This window comes from Dromiciops gliroides, chromosome 2, assembly GCF_019393635.1.
Source record: "Dromiciops gliroides isolate mDroGli1 chromosome 2, mDroGli1.pri, whole genome shotgun sequence".
NCBI lineage: Eukaryota > Metazoa > Chordata > Mammalia > Microbiotheria > Microbiotheriidae > Dromiciops > Dromiciops gliroides.
The window spans coordinates 330,838,447-330,857,784 of record NC_057862.1 but is presented as its reverse complement, the minus strand read 5'-3'; the positions used below and the strand labels follow the sequence as shown (position 1 = coordinate 330,857,784).

Below are 19,338 nucleotides of genomic sequence, written 5' to 3'. Positions count from 1 at the left end.
AAATTTTTATTTTTACTTCTGGGCTTACTTCAAAAATCTTGGGCCTTCTCTTCCCCTTTTCAGCACTATTGGAAGGATATGGATTTTTAGTTTTCAGTTCTTCACTGCCCCCTTTTTTCCTTGCTTCTTCCCAGCAATAACTCAATAACCTGCCATTGTTGTTTTTTTGTTTGTTTTTACTCTGTAGGCTGTAGTATGTAGCATATATGAAATCAGCATTTTTCTCTAGGACAATCACAACTCTTTCCTAACCCGGTAAAGAAAAGTGGTCATCTCACATTACCATTTTGCCTAGTGATTGCCCATTCAAAGGGTCTTTTTCCTTTTACTGGCAGCATTACATTTTCAGCAGATTACCCCTGGGGCAAAGCCTTTATGGCCTCAAATTATAGTGAGGTGAAACCTGGCACAAACATAGAATAAATCTCAACTCCTTCCATTCATTGGGCCTATGCCATTTCACTGTTTTACTCAGAGAATATGAGAGTTGTAAGATTTTAGATATCATTTAGGCCTAACCCTTTATTTTGCCCATGTGAAAGAGAAATAACAGAGCGGAAGTCATTTGAGGCCAAGAGATTACCTTTATTCTCATTTTACATGGTTTGGTTTTCCTTTGTGCTTATGGCTGGGCCAGCATGATTCTCCTGTTGTCTAGCTATATTGAACTAAAACTCTACCTGTACTCCTATGTAGCTAGTGACCATAAATAGATTTTACCTTGTATATTGCCAACTTGGTATGTAAACTCCTTTTTTTTCTTATTAATTCAGTAAAGTTATAAAGCCAATGGGATGGCAGTTAAGTTCAACAGTTCAATGAATATTCATGGAATGTCTTAAGTGTTTAATATTTTACTAAGCACTCTGTTAGTGTGAGGGGGGACTTGTAAAAACAAATTTTGTGATAGCTATAGAGTTCTTCAAATCCTTTCTGTCCCTCTTGTGATTATTGTTTTAGGGAAAATAAAAAGCAACCAAAATTTCCACGATAAAACCTGCTTATCTTTCTAGTCACTTTTAAAAGATTGCCATATTCCTGGAATCTGTAATAATTAATATTCTTAGTTAAATTCCATTTGTAGTTGAGGTTTTTTGAATTTTTCCTTTTCGAGGTAATTTTTCAGGAATGTCTCATGAGTGGATAGGACCATTTTTTTTCTTACTTGAGTTTCTGCTGTTACTTTTATTTAGTACTTTTAAAAATAATTGTCACATTAGTTTTGGGCAGTGGTTATTTTCCATAACAGGTTCTAAAAGGCAAATGAATGAACTGAAGGAGGAAATGAGTTTATTTATATCTACTTAGTAAGGAGAAATGTAAATTCATGGAATTATATTTTGTTTTACAAAATAAAGCACTAATATCAATGCCTTTATTTAGTATCATTTTAATCATGAATAACTTCCTTTCATTACTTTAATTTAGTAGAGGTTTGTTATTTATTCAGAATAACTCAGGGAAACCCAGTAATAACTGTTACTTCATATGATAAGAATTTTAGGCATGGAAAAATATGCTTATGTGGTTACTGGAATTAAGAGGAAAGGGCCTCAAGTAGTCAGAGCATTTTTGTGCATCAGAAACTCTGAGCATATTCATGGATATTTAAGACTTCCCATTTTTTTGTTGATATTCTATAATTATTCTTAGGTTAAAACAAAGTTCAAATCATAAGTATATTTTAAATATGACAGTTACCACTTCCCTGTATTTCTAAGTTTGCTTTCTGAGTAACTTAGTATGTCAGTTGTCTTGCTATAGAAGCAGATTAGTCCATGTTATTCTATAGTTTAGTTGCAACTGTGTACATAGGTCCCTTACAGTCTTTTGTTTTCTGTTAGTGTTCTATGTAGCATCATGCTTTTTATTTGTACATACATTCTGTGAAGCCAAAGAGTTATTCAGCATAAATATATAATGACAACTGAAATCTGGTTACTTTAAAAAAAAAAGAAGAAAAACTTTTTTTTTGGTTAAATGGGTTAAAAAAAAAACTTGAATGACTACTTTATTTTTGTTAACTTGATTTTTTCTACCATAGGTCTCAACAAATGGCAGCATATTACATCAGACAGTGACGAGTCCTGCTGCTCCCTTACAGTGTCTGACAGACCACTGTGGATTCAGATTGGGAGCATTGAAGTTAACAGTGAAACGGGCAGGTCTGTCTGTTTTAAGCCCTGCCCCAAAGTGAAGGGGGGCATCATGTCATCACTTAATCATTCCCCAAATAGTCTAGGTTAGAGTTGATGAATTGATCAAGATATTTTTCTTGTTTTCATTGACATTGGTACCTGTGTACCTCATGTAGATTTTATACTCTAATTAAGGTCTACTTGGCTGGAGTCTTCGTGTGTGTGCTTTTAAAAATCTGGACTTCTTTTTCAGTTGGTATGCAGGGCCTTACGTTGTATAATCATAATGAGTAATGCTGGAGTCCTAGTCAAGTGGTGTTTTTAAAATATTTTCAACTCTCAATTGCTGTTTTATTTTAATTTGATATTCATCACATCATTACAGGGTTGGGTTTTTTTTGTTGTTGGTTTGTTTAGATTATTTCTTATTGTACATATTCTTGGTCAGTTTATCTTTGGAAGTCTACATAAAAAAATAGGAACTGAGAGGGTGGCAAAGAGTAATGCCAAAATGTTGTTGTCATCTAGTTCCTTAAGTTTTATTTTATTAAAGCACTGAAAAGTTTTGGTGCAAGAGAGTAGTAGTTCTTATTCTGTTAGACTAATTCAGGGCTCTTGCTTTGGTAATAAAGGGATTTGGATTTAATTGTTGCCTTTAGATTTGGATATGTTTTGTAGTCTTGCTTACTTTATAGAATTTTTGAGAATCTAGGAGTATCATTGTATTGGAAGTGTAGAAAGCATATTGGCTCTAATTGTAAGCAGAGGATTGAATTGGAACATTCTGGATCCAGTGTGATTAAAAGCTGTGAATATTCTGAACTTGTACCCATATAAGGTGGCTGGCTACCCATTAGGTGATTTGTTGTGGTCTAGAATGGACAAGTTTGTTTAGTTGTCCCAAAATAGCATTAACTGCATGAATCTTTTGCACCTTTGCTTGCTTCCTTCAACTGAATTTGAAAACAAATGGTTCATAATACTGGAAGAAGACATACACTGAGATTCCAAGGGAAGAACCTGCGAATGCACAACTGTCTGCAATTTTGAAGCAAAATAGGAGCACCATTAAGAATGGGGAACCGGAAATCACTTAGCTTTGTGCATGTGATCCTGACTTACTAGTATGATTTCAAGCAAGACATTTAACCTCATTATGCTTTCTTCTCATTTGTTAAAAAAGACATAATAGTTTACAAGTCTCTGAGGCATTTGAAACTAAGGTCTATAGGAACAAAAGACTATTAGCATTATAATCATAACAATGAAGTATCTGATTTCATTAAGTTGTGACTTATATGAATGCCAAAGGACAAAACCCTTTTGAACTGTCCACCTAATGTATTTTTTCAGAAATACTGACTTGTAATAGGCTGTCTGTGAACTTAGCTTCCAGAAATAATATTCCAACCAGATAAGTAGTTGTCCTTTTGAGTGGGCTATATGTGTTGGTTAAACTTGGATCCAAAAATCTTCATAGTATTTGAAGTATTTCTGGCAGAAACATGTTTCTCATTGATTGGGCAAAAAACTGATGCAAGGTGTTATAATATTTCTCTCACATTAGCCTTATTTTTTACAGGCCTTGAGCCAGCAAGCGGATGAAGCACAAGGCCCCTGTTGCGCGTTAACAGTAACACCAGGCAATCTGGCAAATAGTAGAAATGATAAATCAGTTTTGAAATTTTTGAAATATAATACTGTGGGGGTGTTTTTTTTTTAAAAAAAAATTCTGTGCATGATGTCTAGTTTATTCTTAGGCAACAGTAAATGTCATTTAATTTTGTTAGAAATTATGCCTCACAAAAATTTCTTTCTTTCTCGTGGACCATCAGTTTTGGAGTTCAGCTTTGTGTGGATCATCATATCTTGGAAGGGGTAAATGATTTAGCAATAATTTCCTTAAATACCTGATCTCTTGTGTTACTGTCTTGACTTCAATCTTCATTCTTCTAGATTATGTAAAGAACCATTCAGTGACCACAATGGTTTTTTTGGGGGGGATATTAAAAATACCCATGCTGTATTTTTTCCCCCATGGGGATGGGGTGGAATAGAGATCATTTTTAGGCATCCTCTTGAGATCCATGAGAAAGCTACTTCTGGTAGCGGTGGTTAACCACATCAGAATCAAATTTATCTTTTCCATAAGGTATACATGTGCTTATGCTATGTGCTGCTGTGTTTGTTATAGGCAAAGGTTCTCTTTTTCAGAGGATATCTTTGCTTGGACAAAATGCTTACAAATTAATGAGGATGCAAATAAAATAGCTAAAGAAAATTAGCTTGCTTTCTAGATATACCTGTATATTCTCGGTCTTGGCATTAGAAGGTAATGCTATTGGTTGGTGGTGCTTCTGTGTATGTTTCTGTCTATTGCAAGAGATTGATAAGCAACAGCCATCCTTTTTCCACATCACATACACAAGGACCCTTTAATTTACAGCTGCTTTTACAGAGGCTTTTGCACTTGTTTATGACTCTCCTCAAGATTTGTGGCTAGTCTTTTTTTAAAATAAAAAATTCAGTGAATATCACATTCCAACAAATGTGTACTTAGTGCCAATTGTTGCTGCCATGTAGGGTTGGTGTGTTGCTTTTGCTTCCCAGAAGTACCAAGTAGTTGAGTAGCTCTACTGTATTTAACAGCTTTTATATCTTGGGGTGTGTGTCTGTGTATATGTGTATGTGTATGTGTGTGTATGTGTATATGCACACATGTGGGCACAAACATTTTAAAAAGATAAATACTTGTAAAATATATGTATACAAATGGGTATACATATATATATATATTTATATGAAATAGAAGCTCAGACTTTTAGGAGGTCCTATTTGCGGTATTTTATACATAGGGATAGAGTGGATTCCCTTTTAAATAACATTTTAGATAATATTTGAATAAAAATTTTGTAAAATTAAGTTTTTAATGATAACTAATAACTTAATAGGTTAATATTTATGTAATAAATACTTTTAATATAGGAAAATAGAATATTTGTTGACAAAATGTTGCCATAAGGTGAAATAAAAAGGCTACTGCACAAACAAATATTGTAGTTTTTGTTTAGATGCTCATTAGGAAATTATTCCAGGGTGCAACTCAAATATTTGTCCTTTCCTTGTTGACATCTTTTGTTCAGAGTACCAGCAATATATGTTCTTTTTATCAGTTGTGTTTTGAGTTTAATATAAAACCTAAAGACTTGAAGTTTTAACTGAACCACACTCATTGATTTTATAAATCAGATGACATTAACATGGATTATTGGAGTAAAAATAGAGCTAAATCTTAAAGTGACATAGGACTTTGTTTTTATATAAGTTTATAATGATGCCTGACAACTTTCTTTTCTTTTTACTGTATTTCAGCACAAAGACATTAGCAGCTGGCTGATTTCCTGGAACTCACTACACTGCCATAAGAGAACACTGGCTCTTCAGGACTGAAAGAAATGAGAGACTGATTTTTTTTTTCCCTTTTTTCAAATTTACAAGGAGTAAATGTTAAGAGCCGGGACTAAAACAAATCCAATGTCCCTGGAAAGGGGTACTTGTAAATTGTAAATTGTTTCTACTATATTAAATTGAAGAAATGTTATTAGGGGAATATTTGATAAAACTTTTTGCAATAAACAATGCATGAGATGAGGAGAATGATGTGAAGTGCACATGCAAGGACTCACTTGAATTTTAAATCTGAAGAATAACTGACAAAACTTCTTTTGATTATGAAGTTCTTAACAGTCAATTTAGACATAAATCCCTGAAGATGGGATGATGGCAGGAACTGTTAGACTTTTGTTTTTCATTTTCAGCCTTCTTAGATTTTGTTACATTTTGTGTTTCCTCCAGTGCTTATGTTAGTTAGTGCAGATATGAGCAAATGGTGCTTCTAAAACTACTTGAAGCTGTAAGTCGGTTTAGCCAAGACCAATGTTTCCTGGTAGAGAGATAACGAACAATTTTACATCTCCTGGGAATTTTTTCCCCCCCAAAAGCAGGGATGTAGCATTCTAAATAGAAAGGTTTGCTTGTTAAGAAATATTAAAACTTATTTATTTGCCACCAGTATTTAACATTTTGTGCACCTTTTAATGATTAAATACCTTTTTTCTCCAAATTATGCATAGGAGTAAGGAGGTGGCTTTTTCTCACTGGTGAGAATTAGTATTTGGGAATGAAAATGTTTACAGAATTAACTTCTGTTTCTATGGAAGGATTATGATTTTCTTTCCTTGATGATGGTTCCACCTGGTTTAGAAAATAAAGTTACTTTTTCTAAGTTTTAGAGAAGACAGCTGGAAAGAACTCCTTTTGGGAAGAAGTCTATCTATTCTAAATGCAAGGAAAATTCCTACTAGCATTAGTAGGACTTAAGTCTGTTGGAAGACTGCAAGAATGGACCCATAGAGATGACTTCAAACCTTTCACACATGGAGCATGAGTCCCTAATGATAGTGACCATAATTATTTGGCTTTTTTAGGGGGGGAGGTAAGTATGTAGATGGGAATCCATTTCCTCCCCCTCCCCCTTTTTCTTGAACAAGAAAAGCATAATATACTATGAGAATGACCAGACAGACCTATTAGAGGTACTAAATTTCTAAAGCAATTTTATATTTAATGGTGCCATACTTTATAATAAACATGAACTTTTTTAGTGGTAATATCAAATTATTTTTAAAACCAGAAAGAGAATCTGTAGCACCTACTTATATACACATACACATATATAAATATATATATATATATATATATATATTTAAAACCCACCTCATTTAAAGCAACATATCAAGTAATTGAGCATTTAGCTCAAATGACTTAATTTTTCACAATCCAATCTAAATTTGGAAATTGGTTCTTTTGGTCCAAGTGACATCTCCTTTAGTAATACCCAGGTACTCAGGATGAATATTTAAGGTTCTGGGTGAGGTTTGGAGCATTTATTTTTGCATCTCAAGGAAGGTATATCCAGCTTTTTGCTTCTGGAAAGCTTAGAGATTATAAAACAAAATGAAATTTTTGGGTTTTGCCCTAGTCCTGGCCTCCTGGATATTTTCTCATATTACAGAAGTATCCATTTTGACATAATGGAAGGTAAACTCAGGGCCTGGAACAGCAGGGATGTTATATATTGAAACTGAAGTGCCCTGGCTAAGTCATGCACATTTTAGGAAAACAACCCTGCAGTGCACTTTCCTACCTGCTTAACTCCAGTTGGTCTTGTTCTCTCACCAGCACTAACCAATAGCACCTCCTACTGGGGCTCCATTTGACACCTGCAGTTCTTTACACAGGCAGAACTCTTATGGACTTTGGTGGAGTTTGACTTGTATGGAGACGGCAAAAGCATGGTATTTAAGGGAGAATAAGGATTCTTTATGAGGGGGTTGGGTGGGGGAAATGAACAAATGGTAAAATAAAAAGAAACTGACAAATTAGATAATAAACACTCACAAGTTTTTCTAATGATCAGTTACTGAAGCTGTTTTACTGCAAACCGGATTTTCATTTTTTTGTTTAAAAATGAAATTCAGTGATATTTAAAATGTAGATGTACTGTATTGTTGGTTTTTGCTTTCTTTGCTTTAGTTGCTTAATATTTAAGCTCTGCTTCATGCTAACTTTTATCTGTATTTTAAATGGTCACATACCTATTTCATTTTAGACTTGAATGGAAAAAATGCATCACCTCTCAAGTTTGCTCAGAGTTTAATGTTAAAGAATGTCATGTAACATTTATTCCAATAAAGTCTTGGATTTTTTATATTTAATGGTTTAATGGTTTTCTTTTGAAATTTCTGTTTTTTTTAAAAGTTGATTTTTAGCAATGCATTATCTGAAGCATATTCAAATATGAAACAATCTTGAGATTGATCTTTTAGGAGTGGTTTTTATGAATTGAATACTAGAAATACACATTGTGTGGCTTTATGTAAATTTACATTGTGCAAATTTGACTTTACATAAAGAATTCTAAAAGAAATCCACGTTCCAAAAACTACCTATGCTAAATTTACTGTGCAGTACTGTATTCTCTTTGCCCCTGCCTCTTCCCCCTCAACCAAAAAAGAAAACCCCAAAAAAAAAAAAAAAAGCCTGTTCAAGTAAAGGCAGAATGGGCCTCTGTTGCCAATGGAGGGGTTGGCTTAAGACCTCCATTCTGAGAGAGGAGACTTTTGCTGCATTCTCTCCACCCTCCTGAGTGTCTGTCCTCTGCCTTATGTCTGTACTGAGGGTACTGTGCTCAGGTACTACATGTTTATCCCGGGGCTCTGTGTTTGCCTGTCCTCTTCTTTCTGTCCATGTCCAACCCCCATGTGTCAGCCCATGTTCTTCCTCTTGGTGTTCTGGCCAGGCCCTCCCAGATGGCTGGCTCCAGCCCCACACATCAGGGAACCATGTGTCATCCCCCTTCCTGCCTCCCTCCCACACTCCCCCAGTCCGAGGGCAAATTAGCATTACCATAATATATAGATAGGTCTGCTTACTCAATGTCATTAGAGTTCTGCAGCAACAACATTTAGAACTTTTGAACAGGAAGGGACCTCAGAGATCATCTGGCTCAGAGGTTCAAAACTTTGTGTCACAGACTCCTTTTGGCAGTCTGGAGTAGTCTGTGGACACCTCAGAATCATGTTTTTAAATTCATAGAACAAAAGATTACAAAGAAAACCAATTACATTGAAATAGACATTAAAATTCCCTCAAAAGTTAATGGATCTTGATTATGAACTGAGGATCTAGTTTGACCCTTTTATTTTATAGATGAGGAAACTAAGACCCAGAAAAGGGATCATTTTACTATTAGGACAGAGTGTTTAAAACAAGTCATAGGCCCTTAATTCAGCCTTCCCCTTTTTTTTTTTTTCGTGGGGCAATGAAGGTTAAGGGGTTAAGTGACTTGCCCAGGATCACACAGCTAGTAAGTGTCAAGTGTCTGAGGTCAGATTCGAACTCAGGTCCTCCAGAATCCAAGGCTGGTGCCACCTAGCTGCCCCCCAGCCTTCCTTTTTGATGGATAGGATAATACCTAAGTTTATTTCCATCCAAGTTGGATAAAATGTATTTCTTCTCTTGTTAATATTCTGTTTTGTTATGGAATATAACTGGTGATACTTTGGTGGGTAACTTCCTTTGTCAGTAAGCATTTATTAAATGCCCACTATTTGCCAGGCTCTGTGATAAGTGTTGGCTCTTTGAGTCAGGATCATCAAAGAAAAGTTCAAAGTTCATCTTCAACCACCCTCCCATCCCTTTCCCAGCCCCCTCGACTCATCTAAGAAGAATGTATGTTTGTTGCCTAAAAGATCTACTCTCTATGAACCTATTCTTCTGTATTACAGATTTTGCAGCAAAAATTTGGATTCAGGCAGTGAAGTATTGTGGAACAAGAACTGGAAGACTTGGCCAACTCTGATACCTATTCTGTGTGGCCCCTTAGCAAGGCATTTCATCTCTCTGAGACTCACTCATACCTTTAGTACCTATCTCAAAGGATTGTCATAAGGATTAAATGAGATAGTATATGTAAATAAAGGCACACTGCAAACCTTCAAGTATTATGTAAATGTTACATTATTGTCTTCACGTAGAATAAACATTCTCTTTCACTAGTCTGTCTTTTATCTAAGTTACATAATTAGCCACAGTAAAAGAGATGAAGTTTGATTGTTAGAGTATCTATCCTACACTTAGTCTTGGGCTTTGTAGTCAACTCAGTCTTTCACTTCTCTGACCCTATTTCTTTTGTAGGGTATGAGGAAATGGTGCTAGCTAATGTTTTAAAATTTATTCTAGCTTTCACATTGTGATTCCATATGCAAACACAAAGGGCCTAGGATTTCTTGGGGAACTTAACATGAAACAGGATCTGTGGTTTGTTTTTGTTTTTTTTTTTCCATCATAGGGTACCTGTGATTGAAGATCCAATAGTTTGTAGTTTAGTCCCAAGAAGACCTTGAAATACATAGGGGTTGGGTTTCTTTTTTTTTTGGTGAGGCAATTGGGGTTAAGTGACTTGCCCAGGGTCACACAGCTAGTAAGTAAGTGTCAAGTGTCTGAGGCCGGATTTGAACTCAGGTCCTCCTGAATCCAGGGCCAGTGCTCTATTCACTGCGCCACCTAGCTGCCCCTACATAGAGGTTGAATGACTTGCATAGGGTGATTTAATCTGACTCCCTGCTTTTGTAGGTATGGAAACTGAGACAGACATTAAATGACTTGTTGAAGGCCACACAGTAAGTAGCAAAACCAATATTCTTTTCTAAAGTTTCTTAGTAAATTAGTTGCAGTGTAATCTCTTGTGCTTTTTAAGACAAGAGTTAATTGCAGAAAAAAAAAAGACAAATGAAGAATCTTGACTCATTTTCTTTTTTTTTTTTACTTAATATGGGTATTTATTTATTTATTTATTTTAATGTATAAGGTATTTTATTTTTTCTGTTACATGTAAAGATAGTTCTCAACTTTTGTTTATACAAGCTTTACAATTTCAGATTTTTCTCCCTCCCTCCCCCCTCCCCTAGACAGCAGGTAATCTGATATAGGTTATGTCTATATATCTCTATACATATACATATAGATATAGATATATACACACACATATATATATATACACATAATAACATTAATCCTATTTCTGCATTAATCCTGTTACAAGAGAAAAAATCAGAGCAGTGATGCAAAACCTCAAAATAGAAAAAAAAAACAACAGCACCCAAAACAAAAGAAATAATATGGTTCAATCAGCATCTATACTCCACAGTTCTTTCTTTCTTTTTTTTTTTCTTGGATTTGGAGATCCTCTTCTATCATGAGTTCCCTGGAACTCTTCTGTACCATTGCATTGGTGAGAAGAATATAGTCCATCACAGTAGGTCAACACTCAATGTTGATGATACTGTGTACAATGTTCTTCTGGTTCTGCTCATCTCACTCATCATCAGCTCACGTAAGACCCTCCAGGTTTCTCTGAACTCTTCCTGCTCATCATTTCTTTTTTTTTTTTTCTTCTCAGAGATAATATTTATTTATTTATTTTTTTTATGTATGAGGTATTTTATTTTTTCCATTACATGTAAAGATAGTTCTCAACTTTTGTTTATACATGCTTTACAATTTCAGATTTTTCTCCCACCCACCCCTCCCTCCCCCCTCCCCTAGACAGCAGGTAATCTGATATAGGTTATATCTATATATCTCTATACATATACATATAGATATATATATATATATACACACACACATATATATATATATACATAATAACATTAATCCTATTTCTGCATTAATCCTGTTACAAGAGAAAGAATCAGAGCAGTGATGCAAAACCTCAAAATAGAAAGAAAAAAAAAACCAACAGCACCCACAACAAAAGAAATAATATGGTTCAATCAGCATCTATACTCCACAGTTCTTTCTTTCTTTTTTTTTTTTTTCTTGGATTTGGAGATCCTCTTCTATCATGAGTTCCCTGGAACTCTTCTGTACCATTGCATTGGTGAGAAGAATATAGTCCATCACAGTAGGTCAACACTCAATGTTGATGATACTGTGTACAATGTTCTTCTGGTTCTGCTCATCTCACTCATCATCAGCTCACGTAAGACCCTCCAGGTTTCTCTGAACTCTTCCTGCTCATCGTTTCTTACAGCACAATAGTATTCCATTGTATTCTTATACCACAACTTGTCCAGCCATTCCCCAATTGATGGGCACCCCCTCAACTTCCAATTCCTTGCTACCACGTAAAGAGCAGCTATAAATATTTTTGTACATGTGGGTCCCTTTCCCCTTCCATGATTTCTTTGGGCAAAAGATCTAAAAGTGGAATTGCTGGGTCAAAGGGTATGCACAGCTTTATTGCCCTTTGGGCATAATTCCAAATTGCTCTCCAGAATGGTTGGATCAGCTCACAGCTCCACCAACAATGCATTAGTGTTCCAATTTTCCCACAGCCTCTCCAACATTTATTATCTTCCTTTTTTGTCATTTTAGCCAATCTGATAGGTGTCAGGTGGTACCTCAGAGTTGTTTTAATTTGCATCTCTCTAATCATTGGAGATTTAGAGCATTTTTTCATATGGGAATAGATAGCTTTCAAGCCAAATACTTTAAGTTTCCCTGTACACGCACATGCGCACGCGCGCGCGCACACACACACACACACACACACACACAAACAGCTTTAGAGTTCACCAAATAATAAATATTTCTTCCCTGTGAATCATAATCTTTCCTTTGCTTATAGAGAATTTAAGGTCACAGTTTATTTAATGTATTTTAGGAACCAATAATAGGAAGGCAATCTAGGTGTTCTATAATGTATGACTGAAAGGTTTGAAGGATGAATGTGAGCTTCTTATCATGAAACTAATTGGGAGTAGAAGGCACCAAGTGGCCTCCTTGTTTCTCACTTCTTTTTGCTTTTGATTGATATGGATGCTATTTTTGGCAAATATGCTTTGGGAGGTGTAGTGGGAAAGAGTGGCTAGCTCTTTAAGCTAAGGTTGTTTGAAACTCATTGACCAGAAAGTGGTACAGTTTGAAACGCCCAAGCCCTACAGTGAAATAAATGTAAATATTTACACCATATCTCCACACTGTTACTGCTCTAGTTTTTGGTAAGCTCTTTGATCTGTTTTTATTGGCTGTTAATAGGGCTTACTAGATTTTAGACTGATAGGAATTCAAGTTACACAGCAGATGTAGGTGTTCATTTCTTCCCTCAAATTGGATTATTGTTATATCCTATCCAGAAAGGGAGTAATTGTTAGTGGATTGTTTTTGGCACATAGTGGGTGCTGAGTGTTTGTTGATTTATAGTTAGCTTTATAGATGTAAAATGACAACCTGTCTATATTCTGTCCCTATGACATAGGTGAAGTTGAATTCCAGAATTCGTTCTAAGAGCCCCTTACCAAAGTAATTGTATGAACCAAAATGTGGCCTTTCTGGCCATCTAAAATATACATTTAAAAATTAATATAGATAGCTTGATGAGAGTGACGTTCAGAGACAGTTAGGTTGCCCAGTGTATAGAGCTGGGTTTTTAAAAAATTTAGGACTAGAGGGGCAGCTAGGTGGCGCAGTAGATAAAGCACCGTCCCTGGATTCAGGAGGACCTGAGTTCAGATCCAACCTCAGACACTTGACACTTATTAGCTATGTGAACCTGGGCAGGTCACTTGACCCTCATTGCCCCATACCAAAAATAAATAAATAAATAAAAATTAAAAAAATTTAGGACTAAAACAATGTTTTCTAATTTCTAATTAATTGCTATTGCACCAGTTTTGGCAGTAAGCATTTATTATTAATTAATATTATATATAACAATAAAGAACTGACTGTGTGACAGTTAGCAGGAGCAGGAGAAAAGCCCCAGAAGACCCATTCTGTCTGAGAGACAGCATGTGATCTCAAAGAGAGTTCAGAAGATCTACAAAACCTACACTGTCCTAAGAGGGAGAGCCAAATGCCATCTGAGAGAGACAGAGACAGACACAGAGACAGAGAGAAACAGACATAGAAAGACAGAGACAGAGAGACACAGAGAGAGAGACACACAGAGCAAGACAGAGAGAGATAGAGCACCAAGAGCCAGCCACAAGGGCCAAGAGATGCTGGCATGGCCAAGGGTTTTATCCTCTTTTGATAGAGGCAGATCATTATACATTAATCAAAGCTCATTGGTTAGTATCATTCAATTCCATTGGTTGACATGACTTGAGGGTGGTCTACATTAAAAGTAACTCTTCAGATAACTTCAGGGAAAGACCCTCACTCAAGTTTCTTAAGGCAAAGTCCATTATCGGGATGTGGTTTGATGCCATCAGTTTGGTGAGCTAGACAAAAGAATCTCTCCATTTCTTTTGTTTGCTTGTGTTTGTCCCAGGCAAAGTTCCTCAAGAACTGGACTTTCTGCAGTTGGGGGAGGGGGAGAAATGACTGAAAATGATCTCTGGGTCCCCCCAAGAAATTCATTATTTAATAATTATTTTCTCACAAAGCACCTGGCTTGGAGTCAAGAAGACCTGAGTTTAAATGTAATTTTTTTTTTTTGGCAGGACAATGGGGGTTAAGTTACTTGCCCAGCTAGTAAGTGTCAAGTGTCAAGTGTCTGAGACTGGATTTGAACTCAGGTCCTCCTGAATCCAGGGCCGGTGCTCTATCCACTGTGCCACCTAGCTGCCACCCTGAGTTTAAATGTAACCTCAGACACTTCCTAGCTCTGTGATCCTGGGCAAGTCACTTTAAACTGTTTGCTCATTTATAAAATGGGGATACTAACAGTATCTACCTCTCAGGGATGTTTTAAGAATCAAATGAGATATTTGTAAAGCACTTAATCAGCTAGATGGCACAGTGGATAGAGCACTGGCCCTGAAGCTGGGAGGACCTGAGTTCAAATCTCACCTTAGACACTTACTAGCTATATGACTCTGGGCAAGCCATTTGGCCCTAATTGCTTTAAATATATGGGGGCTATCTCTAGTCATCCTGATATATATCTTGCCACTGGACCCAGGTGGCTCTGGAGGAGAGAGTGAAGTTGGTGACTTTGCACAGCCCTCCCTCACTTAAATCCAATTCACTGCAGGTCATGACATCACGTCCCTATGTCATGGTCTTCTTCAATAATAGACAAACAACAATAACAGCTTGCTACATAATAAGCATTGTAAAAATGTTAGCTATTTCCTTAACTTTTTTTGTTTGGAATATTATTACTTTTTTTTCTTTTTTTTCTTTTTGCGAGACAACGAGGGTTAAGTGACTTGCCCAGGGTCACACAGCTAGTGTCACATGTCTGAGCCTGGATTTGAACTCAGGTCCTCTTGAATCTAGGGCCGGTGCTTTATCCATTGTGCCACCTAGCTGCCCCCTTATTATTACTTTATGATAGGCACAAATTTTGTTGTTTTTTTGTGGGGCAATGGGGATTAAGTGACTTGCCCAGGGTCACACAGCTAGTACGTGTCAAGTGTCTGAGGCCGGATTTGAACTCAGGTACTCTTGAATCCAGGGCCGGTGCTTTATCCACTGTGCCACCTAGCTGCTCAGCACAAAATTTTTATTTTATTTTATTTTTTAGTGAGGCAATTGGGGGTTAAGTGACTTGCCCAGGGTCACACAGCTAGTAAGTGTTAAGTGTCCGAGTCCGGATTTGAACTCAGGTCCTCCTGACTCCAGGGCCAGTAGTCTATCTACTACGCCACCTAGCTGCCCCTACAAAATTTTTAATAGTTTTTTAATTGTTTTTGAATGTTGACTTTGCTCTGGCTTGATTTCTCCACATTTGTCATAATGACTTTAATGGCAGAGAGCCATATAAACCTGGGCACCTCACAGTTCCCTCTCTCTGTTGCATGTTTCCTTGACAATCTTTTTAGCTAGTCACAGCAGGCAGCTGGGGGCAGGCAGGAACTCAGGGTACTAGCAAAGGTTGGATTAGTTCCACAAACTGTTGAACTGTTGGTTGGGAACCTGCAGTTCAGTTTCATATATTTATGTGTTCCCATCTTTTAAAATCCAATTCAGCAAACATTTGTTAATTCCTTACTACGTACAAGGTATTGGGCTATTGAAAAGAGAAGGTAGAAAAATTGGGAATTTCTTCCTTTCAAGGAGCTTACATTCTATTAGGGAGACTGTCATGTTTACCCAGATACAATAATACAAGATAAAATTTTTTCATTTATTATTATTATTATTATTATTATTATTATTTTGCGGGGCAATGGGGGTTAAGTGACTTGCCCAGGGTCACATAGCTAGTATGTGTCAAGTGTCTGAGGCCGGATTTGAACTCAGGCACTCCTAAATCCAGGGCCGGTATTTTATCCACTGTGCCACCTAGCTGCCTCCTCATTTTGTTTTTTAGCATTCTTTTCTTTTTAAATTTTGAGTTCCAAATATTCTTCCTCCCTCTCACTCCCAATCCACTGAAAAGACAAGCAATATATCAATTATATATGTGAAAATCATGCAAAACATTTCCCTATTAGTCATATTTTTCAAAATTAAAAAAAAAGAAAGTGAGAAAATTATACTTCAATTTGCGCTCAGAGTTCATCAGCTCTCTCTTTGGAGGTGGATAGCATTTTTTCATCATGAGTCCTTTGGAATTGGCTTGGATCATTGTAATGATCAGAGTATCCAAGTGTTTCACAGGTAATCATCATTATAACACTGATATTGTATACACAATGACTTCCCAGCTCTTCTCATTTCACTTTATTCCAATTCATATAGATCTTGCCATGTTTTTTTAAACTTCACCTCTCATCATTTCCTACAGTGAACTCTATTACCATCATATGCCACATCTTGTTCAGCCATTCCCCAATTCACCAACAGTTCATTAGAGTACCTATTAGTTTTTCCTCACCCTCTCCAGCATTTATTATTTCTGATAGGTGTGAAGTGGTACCTCAGAGTTGTTTTAATTTACCTTTCTCTAATAAATAGTGATTTAGAGCATTTTCTTCCTCTGAAAACTGCCTTTTGATCATTTATCAATTGGGGAATGGCTCTTATTTTTATAAATTTGATTCAATTCTATACTCAGTATATATCTGAGAAATGAGGCCTTTATGAGAGAAACTTGCTATAAAATTCTTTGATATTACTTCATTGCTTATACTACCTTTTAGAAAAACAGTTCCCTTGATTATTCCTTTTAATTAGGTCCATTTTTGCTTTTGCTTTGTCTGAGATCATAATTGCTACCTCTACCTTTTTTTAGTTTAGCTGAAGCATATTTAGACCTGCTTTAGCCCTTTATTTTAACTGTGTATCTTTCTGTTTCAAGTGTTTCTTGTAAACAACATATTATTGGCTTCTGTTTTCTAATCCATTATGCTATCTTCTTCTGTTTTATGGGTGTACTTACCCCCTTCACATTCACAGTCATGATTACTGTGTATTTCCCTCCATTCCATTTTCTTCTGCTTCTATTTTTAGCCAATCCTTTTTCAAAACTCTATTTTGCTTCTAACCATTACCCCCTTAATCTTTCCTCCCTTTTATTAACCCCCCCCATTTTTCTCTTATCCCCTTTCCCTATTTTCTTATTGTTATATTTCTCTATACAACTAAGTGTGTATATATTTCCCTGTTTGAACCAATTCCAATGGAAGTGAGGTTCAAGCGTTGCCCCCCTGTATTTTCTCCTCCACTGTAAAAGCTCTTCAGTGTACTTTTTGGGGGGGGGCAGGGCAATGGGGGTTAAGTGACTTGCCCAGGGTCATATAGCTAGTAAGTGTCAGGTGTCTGAGGCCGAACCTGAACTCAGGTCCTCCTGAATCTAGGGCTGGTGCTTTATCCACTGCGCCACCTAGCTGCCCCCTCAGTATACCTCTTTTATGTGAGAAAGTTTTCCCTGTTCTGCTTTCTCCTTTTCCCCTTCTCCCAGTGTATCCCTTTTTCTCCTCCATTTTTTTAGAGATCCTTCCAACATAATTGACCTAATATCCATAACTTCTGACTATGAAAACTCATTTTAACTGCCCTAATAATGATATAGTTCTTAGGAGTTACATGTATGGTCTTCTCATATAGAAATGTAAATAGTTTAACCTATTGAGTTTTTTTACTTTCTCATGCTTACCTTTTAATGTCTTTCTTGAGTATTGTGTTTGATTTTGAAATTTTCTCTTCAGCTCCAGTCTTTTCATCAGAAATGCTTGAAAGTCCATTTTTGCCCTGAAAGATTATACTCAGTTTTGTTGAGTAGGTGATTCTTGGTTGTTATTCTAGCTCCTTTGCCTTTTGGAATATTGTATTTAACTCCTTTAAGAAGAAAGACATTAAATCTTCTGTGATCCTGACTTTGGCTCCACAATATTTAAATTTCTTTCTGGCTGCTTGAAGTATTTTCTTTTTGACCTGGAGGCTCTGGAATTTGGCCATAATATTACTGAGAATTCTCATTTTGAGATCTCTTTCAGGAGGTCATAGGTGGATCCTTTAAATTTCTATTTTAGGGGCAGCTAGGTGGCACACCACCTAGATAGATAGATAGATAGATAGATAGAGCACCAGCCCTGGAGTCAGGAGTACCTGAGTTCAAATCCGGCCTCAGACACTTAACACTTACTAGCTGTGTGACCCTGGGCAAGTCACTTAACCCCAATTGCCTCACTTAAAAACAAACAAACAAACAAACAAAAATTTCTATTTTACCCTCTGCATCTAAGATATCCAGGCAATTTTTCTCGTTAATTTCTTGAAATAGGATTTCTTTGTTGTTCAGTCATGTCTAACTCTTCATGACCCTATTTGAGGTTTTCTTGACAAAGATACTGGAGTAGTTTGCTATTTCCTTCTCTAGGACATTTTGCAGATGAGGAACTGAGGCAAAGAGGATGAAGTGATTTGCCCATGATCCCATAGCTATTAAGTGTTTGAACTCCAGGACTGGCACTTTATCCACTGAGCACCTAGCTGCCCAATATGATGTCTAGGCTCTTTCTTTGATCATGGCTTTTACTTAGTCCAATAATTCTTAAGTTATCTCTCTGAGCTATTTTCCAGTCATTTTCCCAATAAGATATTTCATATTTTCTTCTATTTTTTCATTCTTTTGACTTTTATTTGTTTTTGATGTCTCATGGAGCCATTAGCTTCCACACACTGAATTCTAGTTTTTAAGGAATTATTTTCTTCAGTGATATTTTATATCTCATTTTCCATTTGACCAATTTTATTTTTAAGTTTTTTTCTTCAATAAATTTTTGTATCTCATTTTTGATTTGGCCTATTGTTTTTTTTTTCCTTTTTTAAATTTATTTTTGTGGGTCAGTGAGAGTTAAGTGACTTGCCCAGAGGCCAGATTTAAACTCAGGTCCTCCTGAATCCAGGGCCAGTGCTTTACCCATTGCGCCACCTAGCTGCCTCATCTCCATCTTTTCCATCTTTTCTTAGACATTAACATATACCTCTTTTGATCCTCCCATAATTTTTCCCCTTAAAATCCTAAGAACAAAATCAATCCACTCCTAAGACTTTTATTTTTTTCTTAACTCCCGCAATACCATTTGAAGACTATTTAAGATTCTTAAAGGCATTTATTTTTCCACCACCTAGGAGAATGTTAGCACTACATTATTATACAGCTTCTTCCACTTGCTCACATAAATTAATTTTTCTATTACTTTCGAGTCTTGTATTTGTATTTTAAAGTACTCAG

The 19,338-nt window shown here is 36.2% G+C and overlaps 1 protein-coding gene across 4 annotated transcripts in view; it reads left to right on the top strand.

Annotated features, from left to right (window-relative positions):
- PWWP2A (PWWP domain containing 2A) overlaps nt 1-7,915 on the top strand; it is a 38,695-nt gene extending 30,780 nt beyond the window's left edge. The window contains exons 3-5 of one of the 4 annotated variants that reach the window (XM_043982975.1): nt 2,045-2,165; nt 3,974-4,016; nt 5,511-7,915. In XM_043982975.1, coding sequence (XP_043838910.1) covers nt 2,045-2,165; nt 3,974-4,016; nt 5,511-5,588 — 242 coding nt within the window. In that variant the 3' untranslated portion in view covers nt 5,589-7,915. Of the gene's footprint in view, nt 1-2,044; nt 2,166-3,973; nt 4,017-5,510 lie in introns of those variants that run through there. The other 3 variants (XM_043982976.1, XM_043982977.1, XM_043982974.1) reach the window with 3 other exon arrangements.
- Nucleotides 7,916-19,338: the final 11,423 nt, after the last annotated feature.